Genomic DNA, 24,703 nt, shown 5'->3' on the forward strand with positions numbered 1-24,703 from the left:
TTAAACCCCATCAAAACCTGTAAGGCGGTTTATCCCAACCCTAAATCATGAGCTCATGAACTATGGGCATGTTTTCTCCACCAAAGTTCAGGCCTCAGCACGCACAATGGATGCCAGCACATTCTTATAACGCACTGGTTAAGAACTGCTGCTTCATCTAAAGATTCATGAGGATTTATGAGTGAAATGATGCGGATCAGATGTGAACTCATCAGTATTCTCAGTGCTTTCAGAGGTATTTTCTGGCACTGACAGAACTCCTCCTAACTAAAATGGTTCCATGTGTTCAGTTATCACGGTGTGTACGCTTCATGAAAGCAGAAGCCAGCGTCTTTAAGAATGAACATACTAAAAAAGGAGTCCGACAAGCAGTAGTGAAATCTTTTACTTGTGAATCTAGGACTCATTTGTGCTACAAAATCCTCTTCATCTGATAAAATCCAAAAACATTTTTCTTTACATTTGAACTTCACTTCTTCCCCTTCTTTCCTTGGAGCATGGCAATACCCTTTTCACAGACGACAGAGAGACCAGCGACCAGGGGGACAAACTCTTCAAAGTTCAGCTCATTGTCCTTGTTTTGGTCCAGATCTTTCATGACGTGGTCCACACCATCAGGGTTTGCCTGGCAATGAGTTAAGAGAGCGATAGTTTACACATGGTTACTGATCCATTCTAAAGATAGTGAGCAGCTTTTACAAATCACCAAATATCCTTACTTTCAGAAAGTTGGGTAACTCATTCTCAAGTAGCTTTTTCAGCTCTTTCTTGTTGAGCGTCCTTTCATTTTTGCCTTCTTTGGAGTAGCGGTGGAACACCGTAATCATGGACTCCATGGATTTCTCCAACTCAGTCATGGCTGCAGAAAGTAGTGCTGAAAGGAGAAGAACAGGGTCGGAAATAAATGTCCCTTTTCTTTTTTTGTTTTTGTTCATCTAACAGATGTTGTTAGAATAAATTTTAAGAAAAGTAATAAACAGTAAGTGATACAACTGGGACACTTCCTATTTTAAGACAGTCTACATAACATACATAACTGATTCTCTATCTGTTTGACTGATGTTACACGCACTTTGGTAACACAACTGCAGTCAAGCATGTAAAGCAATTAAGTACATTTACTGAAGTACTGTACTTGAATATGACAAAATTCTGAGGTGACTGTACTTTGAGTATTTCCATTTTCTAGACAAATATTGTAAGTATTTAATATTAAATTCAACATTTAAGTCAGTAGTTGAGGCACGTTGAGATTAAAAATACTAAATAAAATCAATAAATAAATAGAGATAAAACAAGGAACACATGGATGCATCGATAATTACGATCCAATAACATGAACTACATCATTCTATGTACATTCTGGATAATGAGTACCTTTACTTCTGGTACTTTCCATTGCACTCGCAGCAAGTAAAATAATGTGACTGTTGAACAATAGTATTTCCACACGATTGTATTGTTGTTTTTACTAAAGTACAAGATCTGAGAAGCAACTCCCATCCTAAGATCGCTGTGGGACTTCATCCAAAACTAACACACAGCTCAGTGAGGATGTGGGTGTTGGCTTTACTGGCACTCAAAGCAATTTTTTTGGCTAGATGTAGTTTTCCATGAACTGAAATCCTTATCTCATGGCTTCTCCCTCTGCCTCACATGAAACTTTTTCTGGCTGAGACTCAGGGAAACGAGGCATAGACATTGAATACGAAGAGGAGTGTAAAGAATGTATCGGAAAGATAACAAGTCGTGCGTCATGCGTAATGTGCCAACAACGCAAGAGCCCACCTTGCCTGATTTTTAACTTAAAAGGAAACAGTTTGCATTAACCGTGTTTCAGTGAAAGCGAGAAAACAACAGTGAAAGAAAACAGAGAATTACGCGTTAAAATCTAAATCTTACCAGGTCAAGATGCTGAAACTGTATAGGCTGGGTTAGAGTGAAGAGTTCTGGGGCTGACCGAAAGAGTTTTCAAGGGTTTATAGTTATTAAGTCAACGCCCAGAGTGATGGGAGGAAAAGGGAGGGATACTGAGAACCAGGGAGAGGGAATAACGGAAGAAAAGGGACAAACCCCGTCCCCGCCCATGAGACACAGAGGTGCAGAGAGACACACAGTTAACTTACATTATTTTTTCAAGGTTTCCTGACAGAAATGTCCGACTCCTACTGCCGTGCATACGTGATCTGCCTCTGATAGCGAGTGGCTGTAAGTTTCCCATTATTTTAGCTCACAAAACATTAATCAGCGTCGGATGCATAACGCACGGAGCTTGGAACCTGCTGCGTGTGGGCAAGTCTGGACCTTGTTTGAACGAGTCAAAATCTTATGTCAACATGCGGCCTTGAGGATCAGTCTGCTTCTTCAGATCCAGTCTTCACTTGCATTTGTTTACCGTAGATATATTTTCTCAGTTTTTTTTTTTTTAGGAACGCCCTGTTCTCATGGACACTGTCACACCAGAAGCTGCCCGAGCCAAAGCAACACTGCTGGTTCTTTTGAAACTTGCTCAAGGGCACCTCGGTGATTACTGTACACTGTCTTCCAGATTTCCACCTATATACTCTTGCTCCTGGTGTTTCTCTGTGAGCCTTCTGCAGCTGCAGGATCAGCTTGGAGAGATCTCTCTCTCTCTTCTTGGTGTGTGCAGACTGTGTGATTTACAGGGTCATCGCTGTGTGCCTCTTCCAGCATGGCCTTCAGTTGTTTAACCGTCAGTCAGAATTGGGAGTCAAGTCAGTAATCAATAATGTGAATGAGGATTTACACTAATCAGCCACAACATTAAAGCCACCTGACTGTTACTGTGTAGGTATCCCTTTCGCCTCTGAAACGGTTCAGGGAATGGACAGCGGCCTCCTGAGGGTGCATCAGGACATGGTAGTGTGAGGCTTTGGGTTGATGGGAGGGGCGTCTGTGGATTGGGCTTCTTCAAGCACATACTGCAGTTACTCCATCAGTTTGGTATTTGGGGAGTTAGGAGGCCGGCTCAACATCCTGAGGTATTTTTCAAGTTGTTTTTTTTGGCTGTTCCTGAGCATTTTCTTTTTGGTGTGGCTTGTTTTGCTGGGTATGTCCTTGCTATCGGGTGGGGGGTGTCTGCTCTGCAACAGCGTTTAGGTGGGAGGGTATTATATGGGTGGTCACATCCACATAAATACCAGAACCAAAAGTTTCCCAAGCAGAACATTGCATTGTAACAAGATGATAGTTATTCACCTTGTGACTGGTTTTAATGTTGTGGCTGATCGATGTAGGCATCACTATGCATTTACTCAGGTCTTTTGTCTATGACCTTCTGCTCACAAGCCCCTACCTCCAACCTTTATGCAATGTATGCACATTACAATAAAAACTAAACAGATTTTTACTTTACATAGAACCTATGTTATACTGATGCCGTTTCTTTGCCACCTCAAAGAACACCACCATGACAAGATACGCTTGAAAAACTATTGAACACCTTCCTTTGTGGCATTATCTATTAAGACAACTAATCATTCATAGGTATACCTGGTATATTGATGAAAGTAAGATGGCTATGTACCATGTTTGTTGTCAGCCCAAGACATACTCACACACACACACACACACACACTACAGGGACCACTACATAATCATCCTGCCACTGAAGCAGCTCATAGTCTATCATCGCACCTTTGAGAGACAAACAACACACTGAAAGTGTTTCACAAAGTTTAATTACAAAATGAATTAAACAAAAAAGCAACTTGAAGTGCTGCCGAATATACAGATGACATGATGTTCTAATCTCTTTGCAACCAGTTTAAAAAGAGTGCTGAGGAAAACGGTCTGAATGGAATGTAGGAAGAGCTGTTCAGCAATTTGCATGGCTTCATATCCACCATGGACAATACTCTGTGAATCAAATTCAAAGTCACTGTAAAAAAAAAAAAAACACTGAACAACATAGTACGCCAACTGGTGTAAAGTCCATGTAGTCCATGAACGGATCACTTCTCATGTAATATTTCCAAAGCAAATTTAGAAAAAAGTAGTTGAAGGAAACAACCAATGGGTCATGGATTTAAGAAATGATTGTGCCAAAAATACGCCACAGCTGTACTGCAATGACCATCAGCACCTGGGTAATGTCGACTGGTTGAGTGGATGCATCAGTTCTTCCTCTTGCCCTTGCTGGCAGCCTTAGCTGGTGTGACTGCAGGAGCAGGTGCTTGGTAGAGGGCAGCAGATACTTTGTTGATGTAGTACAGGGCGAAGAGGGAGAATATCAAGCTGGACGGGGAAAAAAAGGCAGAGTAAAGACGCATTTAGAGGCAACTCTTAACTATCTACTATGAAGATGAAAATGAAGGAGTTTGTCACTTACCACGTGGTGACACAGACACGGTGTACCAGACCAGAGGCAAACAGTGACAGGAACAGGCACAACAGAACTGGAAATGGACAGAATTAATGAATTAGTCAAATTATGTATTGGATAACTTCTAACTGTATGTTAAATGATGTGATACCGATCAGTAATGCTAATCCTTTAAACTGATTCATTCAAATAGTTCCATAACTCACTTTCTGGGAATATCTTGGCTTGGAATCCCTTCCCAAAAATCAGGTTTTCCAGATTATTAAACGCCTGAAGATAAAGTTAAGGTGGGACACTTGTCTGTAGATTCTGTACATTTATATACACATGAGAAACAGGTAGCTAAAGGGAGATTAGACATATAATCAGAAGCAGGAGAATTTGCACATAAAAAACCCACTGGTGGTTCATCAACAAAGGTCAGTAACATGAATTAAACCAGCTCAAATCTTGATATCACACGGAGGATACAGTAAGGGAGCAGATGAAGAGGACTGAGCCAAGGAAACCTCCCAGGATGGTGAGCCACTCAGTCGATCCCAGCTGTTTACTGAACATCTGCATCCCAGCAAACACCAGCACTGACAGCAGACTGGACAGCACTAGAGAAGTACTTGTATTCACCGCTGCAAAGAACAGAGATACACCATCATTAGGATACAAGCCAAGATTACATGATGGACTAGCACAGGGCTGTTATACAACTAAGCAGAGGCTGCACGCTTTAGGAAACGACACAACATTTATAACCCGACCTTATTATAAATAAAACACCTGACATACTAAACATAGCAATAGTCTAAAAATAGTGTTGGATTTTGGTAAGGGTTTCAAGTTTCAGCTAAATTTCCGGCGCAATCAACTTTAAAAGAGCCATCTAAACGATCGACTATCATTTGAATTAGACAGCTAACCCTTAATAGACTAACGCCACGTCAGTGTCCGCACAGAAACTTCCGACAAATAGCTGTTAGCCTCAAGCTAAGCAACCCACGAAAGCAACAACACGACCCTGGCAGCATAACGCAATGGATAAACAATTAAATAAATAAATAAAAACTTTATCAAATGTGTTTTAGAGTAACGTTAGTGGGGTTAGCATTGCTAGACTGCTATCGGCCGTCTAAGTTAGCTATAATACTTCTAAACGTTAGCTAGCTAGCTTGATCGCTGATCTTCTAACATAACATAATATCTCCACGTCCACACATTCGCTGTGCAAGATTACCCGGATGCAAATAATTCGTGCACACATACCCATGGTTTATGTTAAATTGGAGTTCTTGTGATTAAACACAGGTGAATTAGGTTGAACTTCGTAGAGCCGGCTAAGTGTTCAGGTCTTCTATCTGACTCAGTCGCTGTGTTTCCTCATTGTGACCACGCCCCCTGCTCGTATCACGGAGGTAGTAAGGAAAGCAACGAGGACCAAAATTGTCGCAGTGAGCGATCGCGGGAGTGCCGGACAGTGCCGGATGTTTATATTATACATTTTGGATCATACGTCATGCTTTGATTTTGTGGGAAATATATATAACGTGGTGCCATTTTAAAATCTAAATATGTGATTGTTTTACATTGCCTAGAATTCATTACGACAAGGGGAACACATTCAGATGTTTGTGAAGTAATGGTTTCCCCAGTTCAGTTGTCATTTATTTATTTAGTTTTTTGTTTGCTTTGTTAAACATCATTGCAGATCATAAATTATACTAATCTCTGGTGGCATTCTTTCATGTCAAAACTCCCACACATGGGATTTAATAGTCAGGTTATCATTCCAATCCAGTGTTGTGCAACAACTCTTGCATTACTCAACTCTACTTCATAAGCATTAGCCCCACATGCCATCCCAAACTATGTGCAATGCAATCAAATACACCATTATACATTATAGAACATTGCATTTTTAGTGAACTGCAATAGGTGAAGCAAAATAATTTGTATATATGTGAGTTAGATATGAGTTTGGCTTTTCCACTAACAACTGTTTGTAGCTTATCCAGGCTGGCCTTCAAGAGTGCAATTGTGTTTTGGCCCAAATTGAAAAAAAGGGTTTAACCGACCCTTCACTATGAACTGGTACACTGATGAGGCAACAGCTGGCCATTTATACATTAAGTCTGTTGACTTTGGTGTGGCGAGAAACACATCAGCCTTCTCTACGTTACAGATCTGAGTCACGTTCAAGACAATGCCTCTGAATGCAATGAATAATCGGGTAGAGTGCTGCAGACTTACCAGAGGACTCGAGCAGAGAGATGGAGAGTTGATTAGCATTAAAACACCAGTCATTAGGAAATCCGGTGTGTTCATTTTGTTCTGCAGGAGTCAGGATAATTGAAAGCTTGGAGGCTCACGGAGGACGTTCGGCTAAAAAGCAGAAGTGTTTTATTAGATTTAAAAGCCCCTGTTCCAAATTACAGAAATACCTTCCTGAATCCTCCCATCCTCCAGAATTTGTACTTCAGAGATTAACTTGTTAAGCCTGAACTGCAATGCAAGTCCAAAATTCGTGTACATGGTATTAATTAATGCCCCAGCTCTAGGAACTAAAAAACTCACCCAGTCAGGTGGGACCAGTAGGCTGAGTCACTGACTGGCTAATGTTTTACCAATGTGTTTAACCAATCAACATCCATTGTTTTACATACACCCATAAAAGGGTTAGAGAGTTTCTTTCTTATTTTGGTTTTCTGGTTAATCTGTTTTAATCACAATTATTTCTCTTTTATAACTTTAATTTTGCCACAAACAAAAACAAATTCAACCCATAAAGTGCACAATCATTCTCTGTCCCACAGTAAAATGATGTGTATATTTCTCTATATTACAGTAGTTTCATAAGATTTTCTATGGACCAGGCAAAGAACAACCTAACATTACATTTACGTTAACTGATTTTTCTTGACTAAATTATAAAACGGTTTCAATGGAGATTCCTACACATATCCTCTCGAAAGTAAACACTCATGCTGAACATGAAAATAAACATAACAGACCATTTTTTGCTTCTATTTTACTCAAAATATATAAAATGTATAAAAAACACTATTATGCAATGTGATCAGTTTATCAGTTTTACATTTCTTTGATTTTTCTTTCTGCATTGTATCCACATGCGTCTGTTAACAACTGTTGCCAGTTTTGTTGTAATGTCTATTCTGTACATCATCAACGACTCAGATGACTGTAGTTGCAGTGTCTGTTGATGAACTTGTAGTTGTCCACATTACACATTATTTTGAAGCTCTTCATCAGGACTGTTGTTCATAATGGCTTCTTCTTCAGGCCAAAAACTGCTATAAACAAAATAACCTCCACAAGGGCCGGTAGCACACTGGAGGGAGAGACAGAGACAGAAATGAAGAGCAAACCATCAGTAACAGAAACTGTACTCACACTTCACCTGAACTCGTACCTTAATCACATTTATTCTGAAAACTCATACATTCATTCACAACATACATGCACACCAACCTGCAGACGGCAAAAATAACCCAATATGTCCAGCATTCCCACTTCTCAAACACAAAGAAGGACAAGGACACGGATGCGCTGCAGTGGACAGCCAGTGCTGGGTGAAACATCTGTTAGGGAAAAATGCTTCTCAAAAAATATTAACAATATATACTAACCTGCAAATTGCAAGGATCCACCAGTAGATGTCACACCCCCATTGCTCAAACAGAAAGAAAAGCAGAGCCACTGAGGCACTGGCATGGACTCCTGTTGCTATAGTAGGCGAAGAAGCAAGTTTGTAGTCATGGAATTGTAACGGATGACTAAAATGACTTTTAAAGATTGGTTACCCTTTTATCTTTTGAAACTTGTGTGTACTCAGGGTGTTAATTTGAGAGTAATTTGTGTGTTTATGGAAATAATAATTCTCCAAGTCTCAGACATGACACAGACAAAAAACAAACTACTTTAACTGCTCTAATAGCTTCTACTACATTATATTATGACACAGAATAGAAATAGAAACAAGATATAAAAAGAAGATCGTTTCTAGGCTGTCATCAATATTATATTATCATATTAATTCATCATCTGCCATTCATTGGCCAACACACATGTGCCATCAGGAACTGCTGCTCTAATAAGTCTTGCAATTCCATTTCAGCCATTTTTTTTCTTTCTTTTTTCTGTTTTCAGGTGTATCTGGAGTCCTCATTCAATAGATCCAAACTGATCAAGTATCTATGGGATGCACTGGAACAAGCCAAGCCTGATCCACAGAGGACCCTCCCCTCAACCCATAGGACCCAAAGGCCCCCACTAACAACATCCTGTTGCCAGACACCACAGGACACCCTCAGAAGGTCCATGTCCATTCTATGATGAGTCAGAACTGTTTTGGAGGCACAAGGGAGACCTACACAATAGTAGGAAGGTGGTCAAAATGTTATGCCTGATCAGTGTATTTATTGTTGTGCTCCACTACTACCATTAATTTCTGATTCACATTATTCTTCACACTGTACTGATCATAACCAATGAGAGACTCAAAGTGTCAAAGGATACACAGGAGACCTTGGCTGCTGTTGAACATGGACACTCCTGAAAAGAAACCAGCCAGCTCTATAGCAAACAGACCAAGTGTGACTGCCAGTGCCACCACTAATCTGAAAAACAACAGACACATGTTAGATCAGTGGGTGTGTATGTGAGTGTGTGTGGCAAACATGTACTTACTTTCTGTCCTCAGTGTCATACTGCTCTTGTGTGAAATCCAAAGGTAAACAGGCCTTCACGTTATTTTCCTGAGAAACAAATGTTGCAAATCACACAATACAACACCGGTAAATGGTATGTGTTTGCTATTATTTTTAAAGACATTTAATAATCAACTCATCAGAACAGTTTATGTAAGTTTTTACTTACCCTCGACCAAAAGATGGTTATAACGATGACAAGGTGAGCTATGATGGTGAGAAACCGTGCAGGAACAAGGCTGCTGACCGCTGACATGATGTGGCTGGAACGGTTTATTCCGAGAAAGAACAAAGGTGTGTAGAGACAACAAATAAAACACCACGTGCTGCACAAATGTCGTTATTTCGCCTTTAGCCGTAATTTAAACAAGACTTGCAGCTACGGCAATGTTGAGTTATCTTAGCACTTAGCTACAGTCCATCGATTGAGTTAACTTTACACGAGCAAAAACATCATTGCTGGAGGCTTATGTTAATCAGCCGAATACAATTTCACAAAACTAAATATCTTACATGTCGATATTCGGGCTAACGTTTGTGTGTTTAATCTACAAATCCAGACGACGACTCTCACGTTGTTGCGACTGAAGCGCTTAAAGCGGTTGCTACGACAACCAGCGAGTGTGTGCACTCAGCATTGCCGACCGGACGGAAAACGAACATTCAAAGGTTCCGGACACGAACAGCAATTGATAGAGCACACTCGATGTTGCTTTCTTTTTTTTTTTTCTTACACAATATTGCCATCTAATGGCAAAACCAAAATCTGGGCCACAAGAAATTTGGCACATGGACAATTTTGAAAACTGGAGGTTTATTTCGAGAAACAGAGCTTCTGATTCATTTTCCTGCAAAAAGGCGGTGCCTTTAAAAAATATTATATTTATATTATATATTTTTTTTTCATTGAACATGGTATTTATCACTGGCCGATAAATATAAATTTAAATAAAGTCATTGCTGTAACATCATACTTCACAGAACCGTTTAAATAATATTCCTTGAGCATTGCGGCTGTAGTAGCTATGGCCTGAACCAGACGCTACCAACCTCCCCCCTCCCATCCCATCTCTACAACGAGTCGACTCGCTGCTTTGGCACAGACAGCACAGAATCGGCGTGTGTGCAACAGCACGCCTTAAGCACAGCAATTTAGCGGTAACGCTCCATCAGTTCAGGCCCGGATTTGCGTTACCGTGATGAGATATCCTGCTCAGATTTTCTAAAAAAAAAAAAAAAAACAAGCAAACAAAAAAACCCCAAAACGTTGCGTTGTTGTATCGTAGAGACTGGCATCGAGAGGACATGGCAGAAGCTGAGCTACAAACCTTTACATCTATCATGGACGCGCTGGTTCGCATTAGTGTAAGTACGACGCTTTTATTTTTTTAAAGCTATGTCAGTTACGTGTGCTGTTTTTAAACAACGGATTTTGTATTAGGATACACTTAACGTAAATGTAGCAATTACAGTTTCCCATATTACCTCGGCCTCCCTAAATCCATAGCAGATGCAGCGATGAAGGAATGTGAGGCATTTCTTCTCTCTAATATATATATATAAATATTCTATAAATCAAACAAAGCTGGACTGCTCTGTGGCACAGCATTCGCTTTGTGAGTGGAAACATAAAAACTGGGCCACAGTCATGTCAAGGCGTACACACGTTGCAGTAGATGCGGTGGATGTTTATTTAACTGCATTCATCGTAATATGTTGGCTGAGAGCCTAAAACGCTTCCTTCGGGCCGAACACGATGAGATAGCAGAGATGATGCTCGTTGTCATAGAAACGGGATGCTGCGCTCAGTATAGCTGCTGCAAAGGGAAGAGGCCTCCACGGCCGTAAAACCTGGGCCGGAGGCCACAAACTGAGAGGAAAATAACAGAATTTTGATTTTGAAGTCTTCCCTCTTTCATGCATCTCCCCATTATGTGCCATGCTATCTTGAGCTGGAGTTTGCCTTCTGCCCCTTAATTTATCAAGGGCGAGGCAAAGCCAGCTGACTCTATTTATGGTAAAAGGAGGTTTGCTAACACCAACCACAAGTCAGGAAAACCTATTTTTTCCTCCACATTTGCCCTTTGTGTTCCTACTATATACAGTATCTGCCTACATAACCATTGTTCATCTCCCCTTCGCACCCTTGACTCCTACACATACATTTTTCAGGTGACAGGAGGTGCACAATATAAAGAACTGTGGATTTCTTTTTTCTTTTTTTTTTCGAGTGACTCAGCCTTTACTGACTACGACTCATCACTCAGTCCTCTCGTTGTACCCCTTTCTGTCTGCTTCTCTTCTCTCCAGTCCAACATGAAGAGTATGGAGAAGGAGCTGCATTGCCCAGTGTGCGATGAGATGGTGAAGCAGCCCATCCTCCTGCCGTGCCAGCACAGTGTGTGTCTAATGTGTGCGGCTGAGGTGCTGGTACAAAGAGGCTATCCACCTCCGGATTTTCCCCCAGAGCCCAACTCACCAGCCTCCACACCCAACACTCGCTCTCCACGTCAGGCACGCAAGCCCATTCCCAGGACACCCGACCGATTGGAGCGGGTTCTCAGAACAGGTGGAGAAAGCAGTGCGTGCGTGGAAGGGACTGGGGGCTTTCACGGGGTCCGGCAGAATCAGCCGTTGCTCATGTGTGATAATAGTTGCGTGTGTGTGTGAATAGGCATATTCTGATCTAATGATGATGGTGCAGGGTGACGTCTCCATCCTCTAAACGTATGAGTGTCATAGAAGTAACAGCTGACTCATCAGTATGTGGCTACACATATGTAGCTATATGTATTCCTCTCATGACCAAGGCCACAGGCAGAGAGTCAAGGAGACAGAAAAGGCAGTAAGCATTTGTCAGGCAGGTGTGTTTTCAGAGTGTGTGTGTAAGCTACACCGTGAGCTAACCTTTATTTATCAATGTACATATGTGGAGACAAACAAGTGCTGCATTTTACCATTTCATCAAAGTTTGTCTCCCACAAGATCTTCATGAAATATGATCTCTTCGACCTCATGTGAGTCTTCATTCTAGACTCACCTTTCTCCTGTCTGTCCATTCAAGGATTCAAGGATTCTTTATTGTCATTTCAACACATGTTGTTACATGGGATGGAACGAAATTAGTTTCTCTGGTCCCGATTCAAGCCATGTCTGTGTCTTCCTCCTCTATCTTCTCTACACCTGTATCCTTCTCCCAGTGTGTGGGACATACCCAGGGCGAAGGCGGAAGGACGCTGCCCATCCCCCTATGCTGTTCCCCTGTCCTTCCTGTCAGCAGGACGTGGAGCTCGGAGAGAGAGGCCTGACAGACTGCCTCCGTAACCTCACCCTGGAGCGCATTGTAGAGAGGTGTGCACACACACAAACACCATAAATATAGTATGTACACTGATCAGGCACAACATTATGACCACTGACAGGAGTAAATAACATTGACCATTGAAATTCATGTGGATGTTACTTAGACATGTACCACCCACCTAGACCAGATCGGGCACCCCCACCCCATAGCAATGACACTCCTGGTTTAGGAACAACTCAAAAGTCATGAAAGACAGCACAAGGTGTTGACCTGGCCTCCAAATTCCCTAGATCCCAACCTGATCAAGTATCTGTGGGATATTCTGGAACAAGTCTGATCCACAGAGGCCCCTCCCCTCAACCCATAGGACCCAAAGGCCCCCCACTAACAGCATCCTGTTTCCAGACACCACAGCACACCCTCAGAAGGCCCATGTGCATTTTCTGATGAGTCACAACTGTTTTTGAAGGCACAAGAGGGACCTACACAATATTAGGAAGATGGTCATAATGTTATGCCTGATCTCCAAATACTCATATCAGGCCAGGCATATAGTAAGAGAGATGCCGCTTTCTGAAACTTGACTTGTGATGTATTTTTATCTCATTCTGTGAGCAAGTCTCATCATCAGCATATTAACGGAGATTAAAAACAAAATAATCATGTTTTTTTTTATAAAAGCCATTTTACCAGGCCTGCAGGTAATGAAGAGAGGCAACAAATAAAGGATGAAGTCAATACTGCTTTATAAGTAAGACAGAAAATCATTTGCTGGAAGAAGTTTCAATAATGAATCTTTCTTTTAGCCCTGAGCCAAGGCTAAGTCTGAGAGAGGACTGCAGGGGCAGCTCAAAAACTGCAACCTACTACGTGACAGTACTACAGTTACTCATTGTTGAAGTTACGTGAGCCAGTTTGGAGTAAAAATACTTCTCAGCCTTCTTTAATGATTAATGTTATCCTGTCCTCTTATCAGTTCAAAGAGAGATGATCCCAGTTAGAGTAGCTGCATCTGAAATAGTGTGAGATAAGGAGAGAGAGATAGTTATGGGGATAGGGTAGTTTGTCCTCAGGCGGTGATCGTGTTGTTCAAGAAAGTGTGACGGTGCATGTTTACTGCTCAGGATGCACTAACAAGGCAGCTGCTGGGGATGTATCCAGGTCAGGCAGTTGAAGAGTTGGGCTCATAACTGCTGAAAAGAGAGCAGGCTCTTTTTCTTCTTTCTTCTTTGCCTTTGCTTTATCTCCCTGTTCCCATGTCTGTCCTTCAGGTACAGGCACACGGTAAGTCTTGGGAGCATCGCCATCATGTGTGGTTTCTGTAAGCCCCCTCAGTCGCTGGAGGCCACGAAGGGCTGTGCTGACTGCAAGTCCAACTTCTGCAACGAATGTTTCAAACTCTACCACCCCTGGGGAACCCCTCGAGCTCAACATGAACACATTCTACCCACCAACAACTTTAGACCAAAGGTTTGTCTGTTCTTGTGTTTTGCACATGAGGCAGAGTAGCCTTTCTTCTCGTGAGCCTTAATTCCCTTTGTGCCCCAGGTCTTAACATGCACGGAGCATGAGCAAGAGAAACTGCAGTGGTACTGCCGGGACTGCCAGAAACTGCTGTGCCCACTTTGTAAACTCCGTCGTGTCCACCACGGACACAAAGTTCTGCCCATTGCACAGGCCTACCAGGCCCTCAAGGTGAATATGAGTGTAGTTTATTTTTTTTGCTGTGTTAAAACCACGCTGTTTGCTGTCTTAAATTTTGAACTTTGTTGTTACAACTTTGGTCTTACAGGACAAGATTACCAAGGAAGTTAACTTTATCCTGGCCAACCAGGAAACAATACAGAGTCAGATCACTCAGCTGGAAGCTGCCATCAAACAGATGGAGGTATACGATCTTTTCTATGTGTGGACCTACCTATCTAAAAAAAAGCTTTAATTCTGACATCCTGACATGATGAACTGGGATGCTATTGTATGTACGTATGTGCTGTTGGACAATAGGAATACAGTATGAGTTTAATTTGGCATTTTGTTATAAGTGCTATTACTGAATTAATGAATGCATGAATGAAAAAAAAGATGAATGCTGTTACTGAAAGCAAAGTTAGTTGTGGAGGCCCCTCTGGAGGCCTAGGGATCTGGTGCAGTGGCACACTTCTTTGGTGGAAATAGTCAAGCTAATGTCTCTATAAATGTTTCCCACCCAGCAGCAAAAGCTTCTTTGAACTTTCTTCACACTCCTCACTCTTTGGTGTCCCCTCCCTGCCTTTCTGCAGGCTAACAGTTCAGTGGCATTGCGGCACCTCACTCATTGTATCCGAGAGTTGGAAAAGGCTGTAACTGAGCGTCAGGGGAGTCTGGCCTTGGCCCTAGAGGGATCCCGCAGCAGGAGGGAGGAGGCGTTGTCCAGACAGGTCTTTGAGAGGCAGGGGCTGCTGGAGCACGCAGGACTGATGGCCTACACCCAGGAGCTGCTCAAAGAGGCCGATCCACCCTGCTTCGTACAGGCTGCGAGAGTGACACATAACAGGTAACGTTTATTCAGCTGAAACCTAAACTTGACAGGAAAGAAATGGTGAGGTTTGCCTTGTTAGCATTTCATTTTCTTAAATTTTTGTTGTTTCCCCTCATCATTCTGTCCGTGTCTTTCTTCATCCAGGCTGGTGAAGGCTATAGAACACCTCCAGTGTTTCTCTCTTGCTGCCGATCCCTCCTTCAGACACTTTCACCTTGATGCATCCAAAGAGGTCAAGCTCATCAACAGCTTGGCGTTCATACAAGGTCTGCTCTTTTGTTCATGTAATGTGAACCATGTAAAAGTGACAATAGATCTTCTTGAGATTAATAGCAGTGTAACCCGTGGCTCTGTCTCCTCTACAGCTCCAGTGGCTCCTGTCATTGACACTCAGAAGACTCTCGCTTACGACCAGCTGTTCGTGTGCTGGCGCCTGCCTCAGGATTCAGCCCCAGCTTGGCACTTTTCCGTCGAATACCAGCGACGAGCAGGAGGAGCTGCAGCCACGTGGGGTGGCACCAGATCTCCTAATGCTGCAACAGCATGGCAGCGCCTAGATGAAGTGAAGGGGACCAGTGCCGTGATAGATCGACTGCAGACGGACAGCGTTTATGTGCTCAGGGTGAGAGGCTGCAACAAGGCTGGGTTTGGGGAATACAGCGAAGAGGTTTACCTCCAAACTCCGCCAGCACCTGGTAAGATATGAACATATTATCAGTTCTTTTATTTTGACGTTACATTCACTGCGAACACTCTTCATTTTGACATGCCTATCAAAACAGATGTGGCCATTTTGTTGTTTCTGAGGCAGTTTCCATGACTTAAGTAGTAAAGTTGTTTTTTGTGTTTGTATTAGTAACAGAGATTGTCATTTCCTACTGTCATTTTTCAATTGATTGACTAATCTTGATATTTCTTTTCTCTCCATCCTCTGATTTCCTCCATTCCCACTTTGTTTTAGTTTCTGCACAAAGCCTTCCTTTTTTTGCTCTGCATTCGAGTGTCATCCCAGTCATAATATTTCCACTTCTGTCTTTCTTGCTGCAGGTCTGTCTTTCTGCACTTTCAAAAATTCTTTATTTTATGTATATATTGTCCATTGTTTCTCTCTGTGTTATTCTATACTGTCATCCCCTCAAAAACATTCAGACTACGTTAACAGTATTTGAGTCAGTCTTATCTTTTTACCGTTTCTACCTCCCTTTCTACATTTCCTTTTGAAATTCATTCAGTCTCTTGATCTGCCTCGTATTGTATGTTTTCTTCCCATTATGTATTCAGACTTGCTGTAGTCACTTCAGGAGCTAACCCTTCCTCCTTTCTGACTCCTTTCCTTTTCCTCCTGGTATGCCTCCTCTTTTCCTTCACTCCCAAGTCTTGAGTTTCTCCTTGGATTCTCGCTGGGGCTTGCATGCAGACCGCTTGGCACTGGGTAAAGGCCAAACCTACGCCCGCAGCGTGCCAGGCCTCTCCCTCCTGCAAGCTGCCGACCGCACACTCACATCTTGTCACTTGACTTCTGACTTGCTGGTGGCGGACTTGGCTGTCACTAAAGGCAGACACTACTGGGCATGCTCAGTGGAGCCAGGTTCCTACCTAGTAAAGGTGACAGACCGCCTTTGTTTGTTTTTGATAGTCTGTATTTAATCAGTTTTACCTTACATGCTGACTTAAAATTGATGTAACCAAAGCTTTCTTCTTGTTTATGTAGGTCGGAGTTGGTGTTGAGACTAAGCTACAAGAGTGGTTTCATCTCCCTCAAGACATGGCCAGCCCTCGGTAACTAACTCTTACTCTTCTGAATAAAGACTTTAAAATAACTGTCTGTCACAAGCCTGTTTCAAATACCAATATTTAAAAACATATATATAATGCATTGAGCCTCAGAGGTTTTGGAGCAATGCCAGAATGTTTTGTAGGTGGTTAGCCACTTGGGGGCAGCATAACAATCTATAAACACAACAGAGGCCTGATATTTCCTTCAGCTGCCAGGAACAGAGTTTAGACTGGCAAAGAAGCCGAATCAGTACAGTAAATATGCAAAACATTGAGAATAAAGATGCTGCTACATGGAACTGATATTGTAATTGAGGTGGAAACTGGGTGGAGGTTCAGATTTTAAGGTCATACTGTTTTCAACCTTGCAATTTGGAAACAGATGAGTTTCTTTCTTTTTTTTTCGTGTTCAGCCTAATTATATGCTCCTCTCTGCCTCCCCCCAGCTGTGACCCGGACAGCGGCCATGACAGCGGGGCAGAGGATGGCCAGGACTCCCCTCCCTTCTGCTTCCTCACCATGGGCATGGGCAAGATCCTGCTACCGCAAGGACACGGTCACACTCAGAGCCAGAGTGACAGCCAGAGCCAGGGGGGGTTGCACTCCCACAGTAGCAGCCACGGTAACCTGCCTCACTTTCACACTGCTCCTCTCCCGCCCCGATTAGGAGTGTGTCTGGACTGTGACAAAGGACGAGTCACCTTCTACGATGCCCACTCTCTGCGTATCCTGTGGGAGGGACATGTGGATTGTTCTGCTCCAGTGTGTCCCGCGTTTTGTTTCATCGGCGGCGGAGCCCTGCAGCTGCAGGACCTCGTGGCCAATCGGAGCATCGAGGAGCCGCCACCGCGGAGGGTAACCATCCAAGCACGAGCAACAAATCTAAGTAAATAATCAGTTTATGGTCACAGTTCAGTCAGAGATCAAAGCTTGTCTTATATGTAGAGGTAAAGGTGGTTTATATTCACCATGTAACGTGAGTTAATAATTAATTTCCTTGATCTTGTTAAACTTTGATACTTGACTGAACTGTCACTCTTAAATATGGTTATAGATTTTTTTTATAGACATGACTGTAAATACTGGATCTTTTTTTTTTTTTTGCATTTGCACTCGACAAATATCCCCTATGGCTTGGTTTGTTTAATATTTTTCCTGCATTATTTCTCCTCAATTTTGCAATGCTCCTTGGGACATTGTGGCTGAAGTGATTTTAGACTATGCAGAATTCTGTTGACAGGGTGATTAAACAACTTCATAGCAGGTTAAGAATCTCCAAGCATCTGTTTGCAATGTAAGAAACATCTGCTTTCACTTTACACTTTGCTTATTTGGTCCCAGAATGACTGGACAACAGACGTTGCATGCAAGTGTAACTAGAATTCATAACTTGCATATATGCAGATAAACTGACTGTCACCTTGTTAAAACACCTCAGGTGTACTGTACGTCTAATTTTCTATCTTATTTTTTTATTTAGCTTCAACAGTGTAAACATTGTGACTACAATGCAGAATAAGAGAGCGTTCTTTGGTTGTGAAAGTTCAACAGCCTCTATCAGGATCACAGGTATCTGTGTCTGCACAGCCCCATTTGGTATTTTATACTGTCACTGTTTTGCATTTCAAAAGGACTCGTGTGGCATTTTGGCTGGGTAAACACACACACACACACACACAGTCGCGTCTGTGTTTTTCCAATTCTAATGTAAAACAAAGAAAACATGTGCTGAATGAATAATGTTCTCATTATTCTGGTTGACTCACAAACACATGAATGCATTTGATTGTCTAACACTTTGACAAGAGTTAAAAATATCTGTGGCCTACTTGTCCAGACTGTGGTTTTGACTGTGTTTGAAGTCTGATTGACTTCATTCTTTTCTATATCTTTTGTTTTTCCCCTGCAACTGACAGACGTGAATCATCTTCACTGAGACGATTCACAGTTTAAGTGAATTTATCATTTCAATGCAAGAGTTTATATTGTCATATTCTCAGATCGACTGGCTCTGACTATATTTTGATACATAGTATGATTTTCTTGCGTGTGAGAGTAAGTGAGGTCTAGCTGTGACTTTCATGCTATCTGTGGTACAGTATGTGTGTCCTCCTGTCATGAATGACTCGTCTAGACCAGATTCCTCTTCTTGTGTTTCAGCACAGCACTTGAATGACTTTAGACTGTAGCATTTCAGAAGTTCAGACTTTGCCTTGCTGGCAGAATGTTTCTATTATGTAATGAGAAAAAATAATAAAAGACTAACGACTGTAAGGAGTTGCTTTGTGTCAAACATAGAACTTTGTTGCATGTTTGCATGTATTTTAATTGTTTTTTCTCTGCTCTTGACCATCAAAACACCAAACACAGATGTGGCTGTACAGGATCCATCCTTACTTCCTTCCCATAATACAAGTAAGACAGAAACTTTGTTTGGCCTAAACTTTCTTTTAGTTTGTCTTCCTAGTCTATCATTCAGACAGTACTTTAATTTTGAACCTCAATCTCTCTTTGTTGTAAACCACTTTTTCATAATCAACTGTCACGTTATCGCCAAAGTGAAAAATATGCTGTTGCTCAAATGCAACTGTCAGTTAAATTGCTGCATGTTATGAAGTTGTCACATTTTGATTGACTGTAAACTGCAGAGCAGCACTCCAAGAGAGATTACAAAGACAAACCCTCTTTGTTTAAGTGTCATGGAAAAACAGATTTCTCTAACAGCGTGTGTTGCCCGCCTGCATGTGAGGGCAAGTTACGCCCTTAATCATTCAACTGTGCCAGAGCTGCTTGAACAGATAAAGTAGAAATTGTGTGCCAAGAAGATGGAACTACAGCCAGCCTTTTTTTGCACTGAGCCAGGACACACCTTTGGAGACCTGATAGAGACTTCAGCAGATGTAGCTCAGCAGTTTTATTACATGTAAACACGAGACAAGACTAGGTGAGCCAGTTGGACTGGTGGTGACAATAGGCCATTATTCCCCAGACAAAGTGAGGAAAATACATTTTTCACAAAGGCAACAGAGTAAAGTAAATATTGCGTGTGCGTTTGTCACTGAGGTGTTGCAACCAACACGAGTTGGAACTCCTGCTGCTGAGGCTTGCAATACTGAAATGTCACCTTTAGGGGGCAACATTGTTTGTGCTTTGTTGACTTCTGTCTTTGTTTAAAGGAAAAAAGGGGGAAAAAAACGAGCAACAGGTGCACCCTGTGTCAACACCGACTTATCTGACCACAAATCTGTGATGACATGTCACACCCCATAAGTTAAGAACAGCTTTCAGCTTCTGTTTGGATCAGCTGAGCCAGTCTTTGTTCTATTCAACATGTTGAGGAGTATTTATCCCATCTCCTCATCCAGCTTTCTCTTGGTCATTTTTGGAAAACAAATTTCTGACAACCTACATAAGTTCATATTAATAAAAATGTAAATATAATATATGTGGGCAAGATGGTGGTGGTGGTGGCACATTTTACAAATAGCTCCCAGCAGTTCCATCATATATCCTACCAGAAGTGAAACAACACCAGAGAAAGAGAAAAAAACAAACTGAAGAGCAAAACTGGAAAATCTACATTTACTGGTTCCAGCTAAAACATTTGAGGTGTTTTTCCTCTATAACCTTCGTCTAACCTCCACAGGGCTCTGGTTCTAGTGTAGTTGCGTAATGTCTTGGGCAGAGCTCATTATAGTTTACACCTCTTTGCACAACGGAACTCCTCCCACAAAAAGTTTGTCTGGCAGTGTTTGTCTGCGTGGTCGCACGCAAGCACGTAAGTGATTCACAAGAATTTCCAACCGGATTTTGTAATTTTCTCTGTGATTTAATGGAGTCATTCATGGTGAAGACCAGGCGATAAGATGAATAAGCAGCTAATCAACCGGTTGAACCGATAAAGGGGAAAACCTGGAGTTTTTAAGATTTCAGGATCTAAATTTGACTTAATAGAAAAGTTTAGATGTCATTTCTTGTGGTTAAAATCCACTGACACCAGCTGAGATTGTCTGGTCAGAGTCACTACCTCCAGTGAAACAAGTGTTTTTGGATTCCAATTAAGGCTTTTCTTTATGTTTGGAGCTGACTGAACAAAAATGCTGAGTGCCATGCCGAAAAGGCTCCAAATACAACGTGATGTAGTGAACTTTCAAATGTGCATACAGTGCAAGAAGCTGCAGAAATGTTTGCTAATGCAAGCACAGACTCCAGGTCCCCTGAACAGCTGTGTTTCAGTCTTTCCTTAGCACCTCTCCACATCACAGTAGATGTGTACGTCCTACTGCACGTACACTGTTCACCAACGTAACAGCCCTCGAGTAACACTACATGTTCCAACCGGTCTCCGATTTTTCCAAAAGAGAAAAAAACAAACATAAAACTGTTAAACCAAACCCATTTTTGCCTCTGGCTTGAGTTTCTCATTTTTCATCAATCTAATTTTTACTTGTCTCTGTGCTGAATGCTGCGCGCATGCAGTCAAATCCGATTCCACTTTGCAAGGGTGTCATTCAAAAACACACCCAAAACTATTGTGATACACAGGTACACACAAATCGGTCACGTGTGTGTGTGTGTGTGGGTGTGTGTGTGTGTGCGTGTTTGTTCTGGATGGATGCCAGAGTAAGACGACATGCTCAGACAGGACCATTCCCCCTCAGGTTATGCGAGTATTTATGTCTCAGTGTGTGTCATTTTTAGACTGGAAAAACATTAGCTCTCCATAAAGCCATTGACTGTGCTCTGCCACCTGTTTGGCGTGGTTTTCAGTTCAGAATCCGAATCAGATTTATTGCCACGTGTGTTCACACAAAGGAGGAATTTGTTGTGGTGGTTGGTACAATAAAAATAAGCATAAGGAATACTGAGCGATACAAGAAATATACAAAAATAATAAAATATACAGTGCGTTAATACGCAGAGTGTATTTGTCGCTACATTTCACCAGTTTTTATGCTATATTCACTTTACAGTAGTTTGTGAAACACAGACATATTTTAAACATTACTGTTATGACTCAAGTGAAATGTTGTGCTGGACATGTGCAAAGCTGTTCTTGTTGAGTCCACTGGTGTCAAGAGCAGTGAGTGAAGCTCAGATATGTTCCTGTGGTAGAACAGGAGGATACCTGACAAATGATTTATATCAAAGGTGAAATGTGTATGTTCATCCTTGCTGACAAGGGGTTTGGTCCACACGTTCTCCTCTGACAGCTTAATAACTAGCTGTCCACATTTCACTTCGCTCACTGCTCCAACTCTGAAGGACGGTGGAGCAAGAGGGGGAGGAAGAGGAAGCAAAACAATCATAAGAGATTGGAGCAGGACACAGTGAACCACATTCAACCCCTTTAAAACACACCGGAGGTTCTGCCTGATAAACCTTTTCCGTGGCAGATGTACAGACTGGAGGTCTTTCAGCACCAGCTGGTCACAGTGATAGAGCTGAAGAGTCACACATTGATTGCATGTGATTGCATGTGTATGAGAACAAGGAAGGTGGTCTTTGTGTGCAGCCCACGATGCATGCACCGAGTTCTTGTGTGTGCCCCTCAGCTGTGCAACCTCCGGGGCTCTGAGGAGAGAAGTGCTGATTACAAAATCAAAACAAAAGGTGGAGAAGCTGGTAAAACCGGGAATAGAAAGCCACTTGCTACCCCCTGCACATGGGTTCGCCGTAAATACCTGCAGCGCCAACTGCATTTACGAACAAGGCAAGTGCATGCATAAACATGGGCGCCAATAAAAAGCAAAGAAAGAAAGCTTCGGCATGAATGTTAATTAGATAACTTTTAGTCAGGGAAATGCAGCACAATATCAAAGCCACATGAAGTTTCTTTTCATGAGCTGGAAAGCGTATGAACTCCTTACTCCTTCGCTACAAAGATTTATGTTAATCTGGCTCAAAAAATGGACATTAACTGCGTGACTATTCCTTAAATGTATGAGCAGGACTTTGGGGCCACTGTGTCATGTTAAAGGAGTGAAATGAAGAGGAGGAAACAAACAAACTGACAAAGAATAAGAGCACTGCACGGGTAACATATATGATTTGAGAAAAGATAAAATGCAAAGAAAGAAATATAGAAGATGGCAGTGTGGAAGAAGAGGAGGAACAATAGCTGACCTTGGGAATAATTAGATAAACAAGTGAAGGGAGGAGGACGACAGAGACTGCTGGGAAGGGTGAGGGGCTGACAGGAAAACTGAGAGAAGCACATTCCTTCTTCCCTCTTATTCTGTTCAAAACAGCAGCTGGGACAGGTGTGCTTTTACTGATGGCAGAAAGTGCACAAGCTGCTGACTGCCTCCCAGAGTGCTGTGTGTATGCCGTGTGTGTTTATATGCTGAGCATGCATACTGTCTGGCTGCAGACTGCACGTTAGCAGGGACTTCGCTGTGTGTAATTACGGGGGGGAAACAAACCCCATATATCAGAATTTGCCCATTATGACTAAAATAGACATCTTAATGCATACATAGTGTTTATGTGGGGGGGGGAGAGAGACTGCGGGAGCGTCTGCGTACAGTGCTGTGCATACAATGTGTGTACGCATGGGTTTAAAGGGATGTGCGCAGACGTGCAAGAGTCAGCTTGTGTGTGTTGTTTAAGGAGACAATCTCTGCTTCAGGAAACAGAGGGATCCTGTTTGTGAGTTGTACTCATTGTTCAGCACCTCACCCCCCCCCCCCCCCATCGACGCAGCTCCACCACACACACTCATATACAAAACATAGACCTCATGTTACCATTTGGCTGTCGACCAAAGAAGTGTACTCGCCAGCGTAAAGTCCATGCTTTGATTTCCCGCCCAGCACTTAACACTTTGTGTCTTCACAGCAAGCCACAGTTTCTAATGAGGGGTGTGTCAGACCAGTCCTTCTGACTCCACGCATTGTCCATCCAGTGTTACTAATGTCTCTCTTTTCACCAGAAGAATGGGCAACATCCCTTATCTTCTCCGGACTCATCATTTGCTCATCTACTCGCTCCTTCCTTTTCCTATTAAATGACTTATTTCTTTTCCAAAGACATCCACATATTTCACAACTCTGACTCACTCATCTGCACAGACCTGTCCTACTTTTTAAATACAATATTAAATACAAAGTTCGTGTTGTGTTTCAACACAGTTACTGTACAAGTTGAACCACTAGTAGCATGGCTTTTGGAACTGCCCTGTTGTTGTTCTATCCATTTAATAAACAGATAGGTGACAAATTAAAGAATGAAAATGAATACATTTGTGATATTGACATTTTTTAAAACGGAATAAATAGTTCTCAGAGGGTGAACCCGGACTTATTCAGTGAAGAACCTTATTCCATGAAATGCCTTTTTCTAAATGAAACATTTGTCCAACCATTCCTCGTACCCCAAGTAGAAGGCATTTTTGGTTTCGACTTCTTGGAATTTGCTGACACGGGTCCAGAGAGGCCTCTTGCCGTACATCTTTCTATCATCGGCCGGGAGGGAGAGCGTGTGTCCGAGCATTTCGACAGCTTTCTGAAACTGACAGTCGAAAAGAAATCCCCACATCGCTCTACGTGTAGGCAGCTGCATAAAGGTTAGAAACCTGGGAGGATTTCAACTTCTCCCTCTAAACATGCTTTGTTGTTCTTTAGATGACTATTATTCACTTTTAGTGTCTACAGTCAACAGGACTGATCCTTCCAGGATTGACTGTGTTCATGATCTTCATTTTCATCAAGACTACAAAACACACCTCCTTTTTTTTTTTTCCTGGAGAAAGATCAACGAGACAAAGGGATGCATCTGAAGAACGCAAATGCCAATGTAGAAGAAAGTTGATTGATTGTTTAAAGACAAATATTAGATTAAAAAAAAGGGGGAGAAGTTCAAGATTAAGATGCAGCTCGTTGTCTGTGTACATCTGTGTTGGTTGATACCCTTTGCAAAATAGTGGCATGGTACATACTGTAACTACACTTTAGTACAATCCTAAGTTTCTTCTTGAAACTGTGTCTCAGCTATCATTATTTTCTACCTCCGTGTCATTCGTACACTCTTTCCTTCTGCTT

General features: G+C 42.1%; 4 protein-coding genes across 6 annotated transcripts; 1 reads left to right on the forward strand and 3 right to left on the reverse strand.

Annotated features, from left to right (window-relative positions):
* Positions 1-369: 369 nt before the first annotated feature.
* On the reverse strand, positions 370-2,275 carry s100a10b (S100 calcium binding protein A10b). 2 transcript variants are annotated; one of them, XM_084556853.1, is made up of 3 exons: positions 2,127-2,275; positions 720-874; positions 370-625 (listed from the first exon to the last, which is right to left on the reverse strand). In XM_084556853.1, exons 2-3 carry the CDS (start codon positions 855-857, stop codon positions 470-472), a joined length of 294 nt encoding a protein of 97 aa, XP_084412979.1. In that variant the 5' UTR covers positions 858-874; positions 2,127-2,275; the 3' UTR covers positions 370-469. The 2 variants fall into 2 exon arrangements, with proteins under 2 accessions (XP_084412979.1, XP_084412978.1); XM_084556852.1 differs by lacking the exon at positions 2,127-2,275 and adding an exon at positions 1,903-2,011.
* Positions 2,276-3,684: 1,409 nt separating this feature from the next.
* On the reverse strand, positions 3,685-5,726 carry krtcap2 (keratinocyte associated protein 2). The gene is made up of 5 exons (XM_084556850.1): positions 5,603-5,726; positions 4,817-4,971; positions 4,552-4,615; positions 4,352-4,418; positions 3,685-4,257 (listed from the first exon to the last, which is right to left on the reverse strand). The coding sequence occupies exons 1-5, from the start codon at positions 5,604-5,606 to the stop codon at positions 4,137-4,139; spliced, it is 411 nt and encodes a 136-aa protein (XP_084412976.1). The 5' UTR covers positions 5,607-5,726; the 3' UTR covers positions 3,685-4,136.
* Positions 5,727-5,941: 215 nt separating this feature from the next.
* Positions 5,942-9,811, reverse strand: LOC311497685 (transmembrane protein 107-like). 2 transcript variants are annotated; one of them, XM_084558032.1, is made up of 5 exons: positions 9,233-9,811; positions 9,044-9,111; positions 8,873-8,973; positions 7,826-7,922; positions 5,942-7,685 (listed from the first exon to the last, which is right to left on the reverse strand). In XM_084558032.1, the coding sequence occupies exons 1-5, from the start codon at positions 9,317-9,319 to the stop codon at positions 7,616-7,618; spliced, it is 423 nt and encodes a 140-aa protein (XP_084414158.1). In that variant the 5' UTR covers positions 9,320-9,811; the 3' UTR covers positions 5,942-7,615. The 2 variants fall into 2 exon arrangements, with proteins under 2 accessions (XP_084414158.1, XP_084414159.1); XM_084558033.1 differs by lacking the exon at positions 7,826-7,922 and adding an exon at positions 7,984-8,080.
* Positions 9,812-10,262: 451 nt separating this feature from the next.
* On the forward strand, positions 10,263-17,555 carry trim46a (tripartite motif containing 46a; the record flags this gene model as incomplete). The annotated part of the gene is made up of 12 exons (XM_084556297.1): positions 10,263-10,428; positions 11,374-11,632; positions 12,264-12,414; positions 13,639-13,837; positions 13,916-14,062; positions 14,160-14,255; positions 14,647-14,900; positions 15,030-15,151; positions 15,251-15,580; positions 16,261-16,490; positions 16,597-16,664; positions 17,108-17,555. Exons 1-12 carry the CDS (start codon positions 10,369-10,371, stop codon positions 17,553-17,555), a joined length of 2,364 nt encoding a protein of 787 aa, XP_084412423.1. The 5' UTR covers positions 10,263-10,368.
* Positions 17,556-24,703: the final 7,148 nt, after the last annotated feature.

Source organism: Chelon labrosus (genome assembly GCF_963514085.1).
Source record: "Chelon labrosus genome assembly, chromosome: 12".
NCBI classification, from domain to species: Eukaryota; Metazoa; Chordata; class Actinopteri; order Mugiliformes; family Mugilidae; genus Chelon; species Chelon labrosus.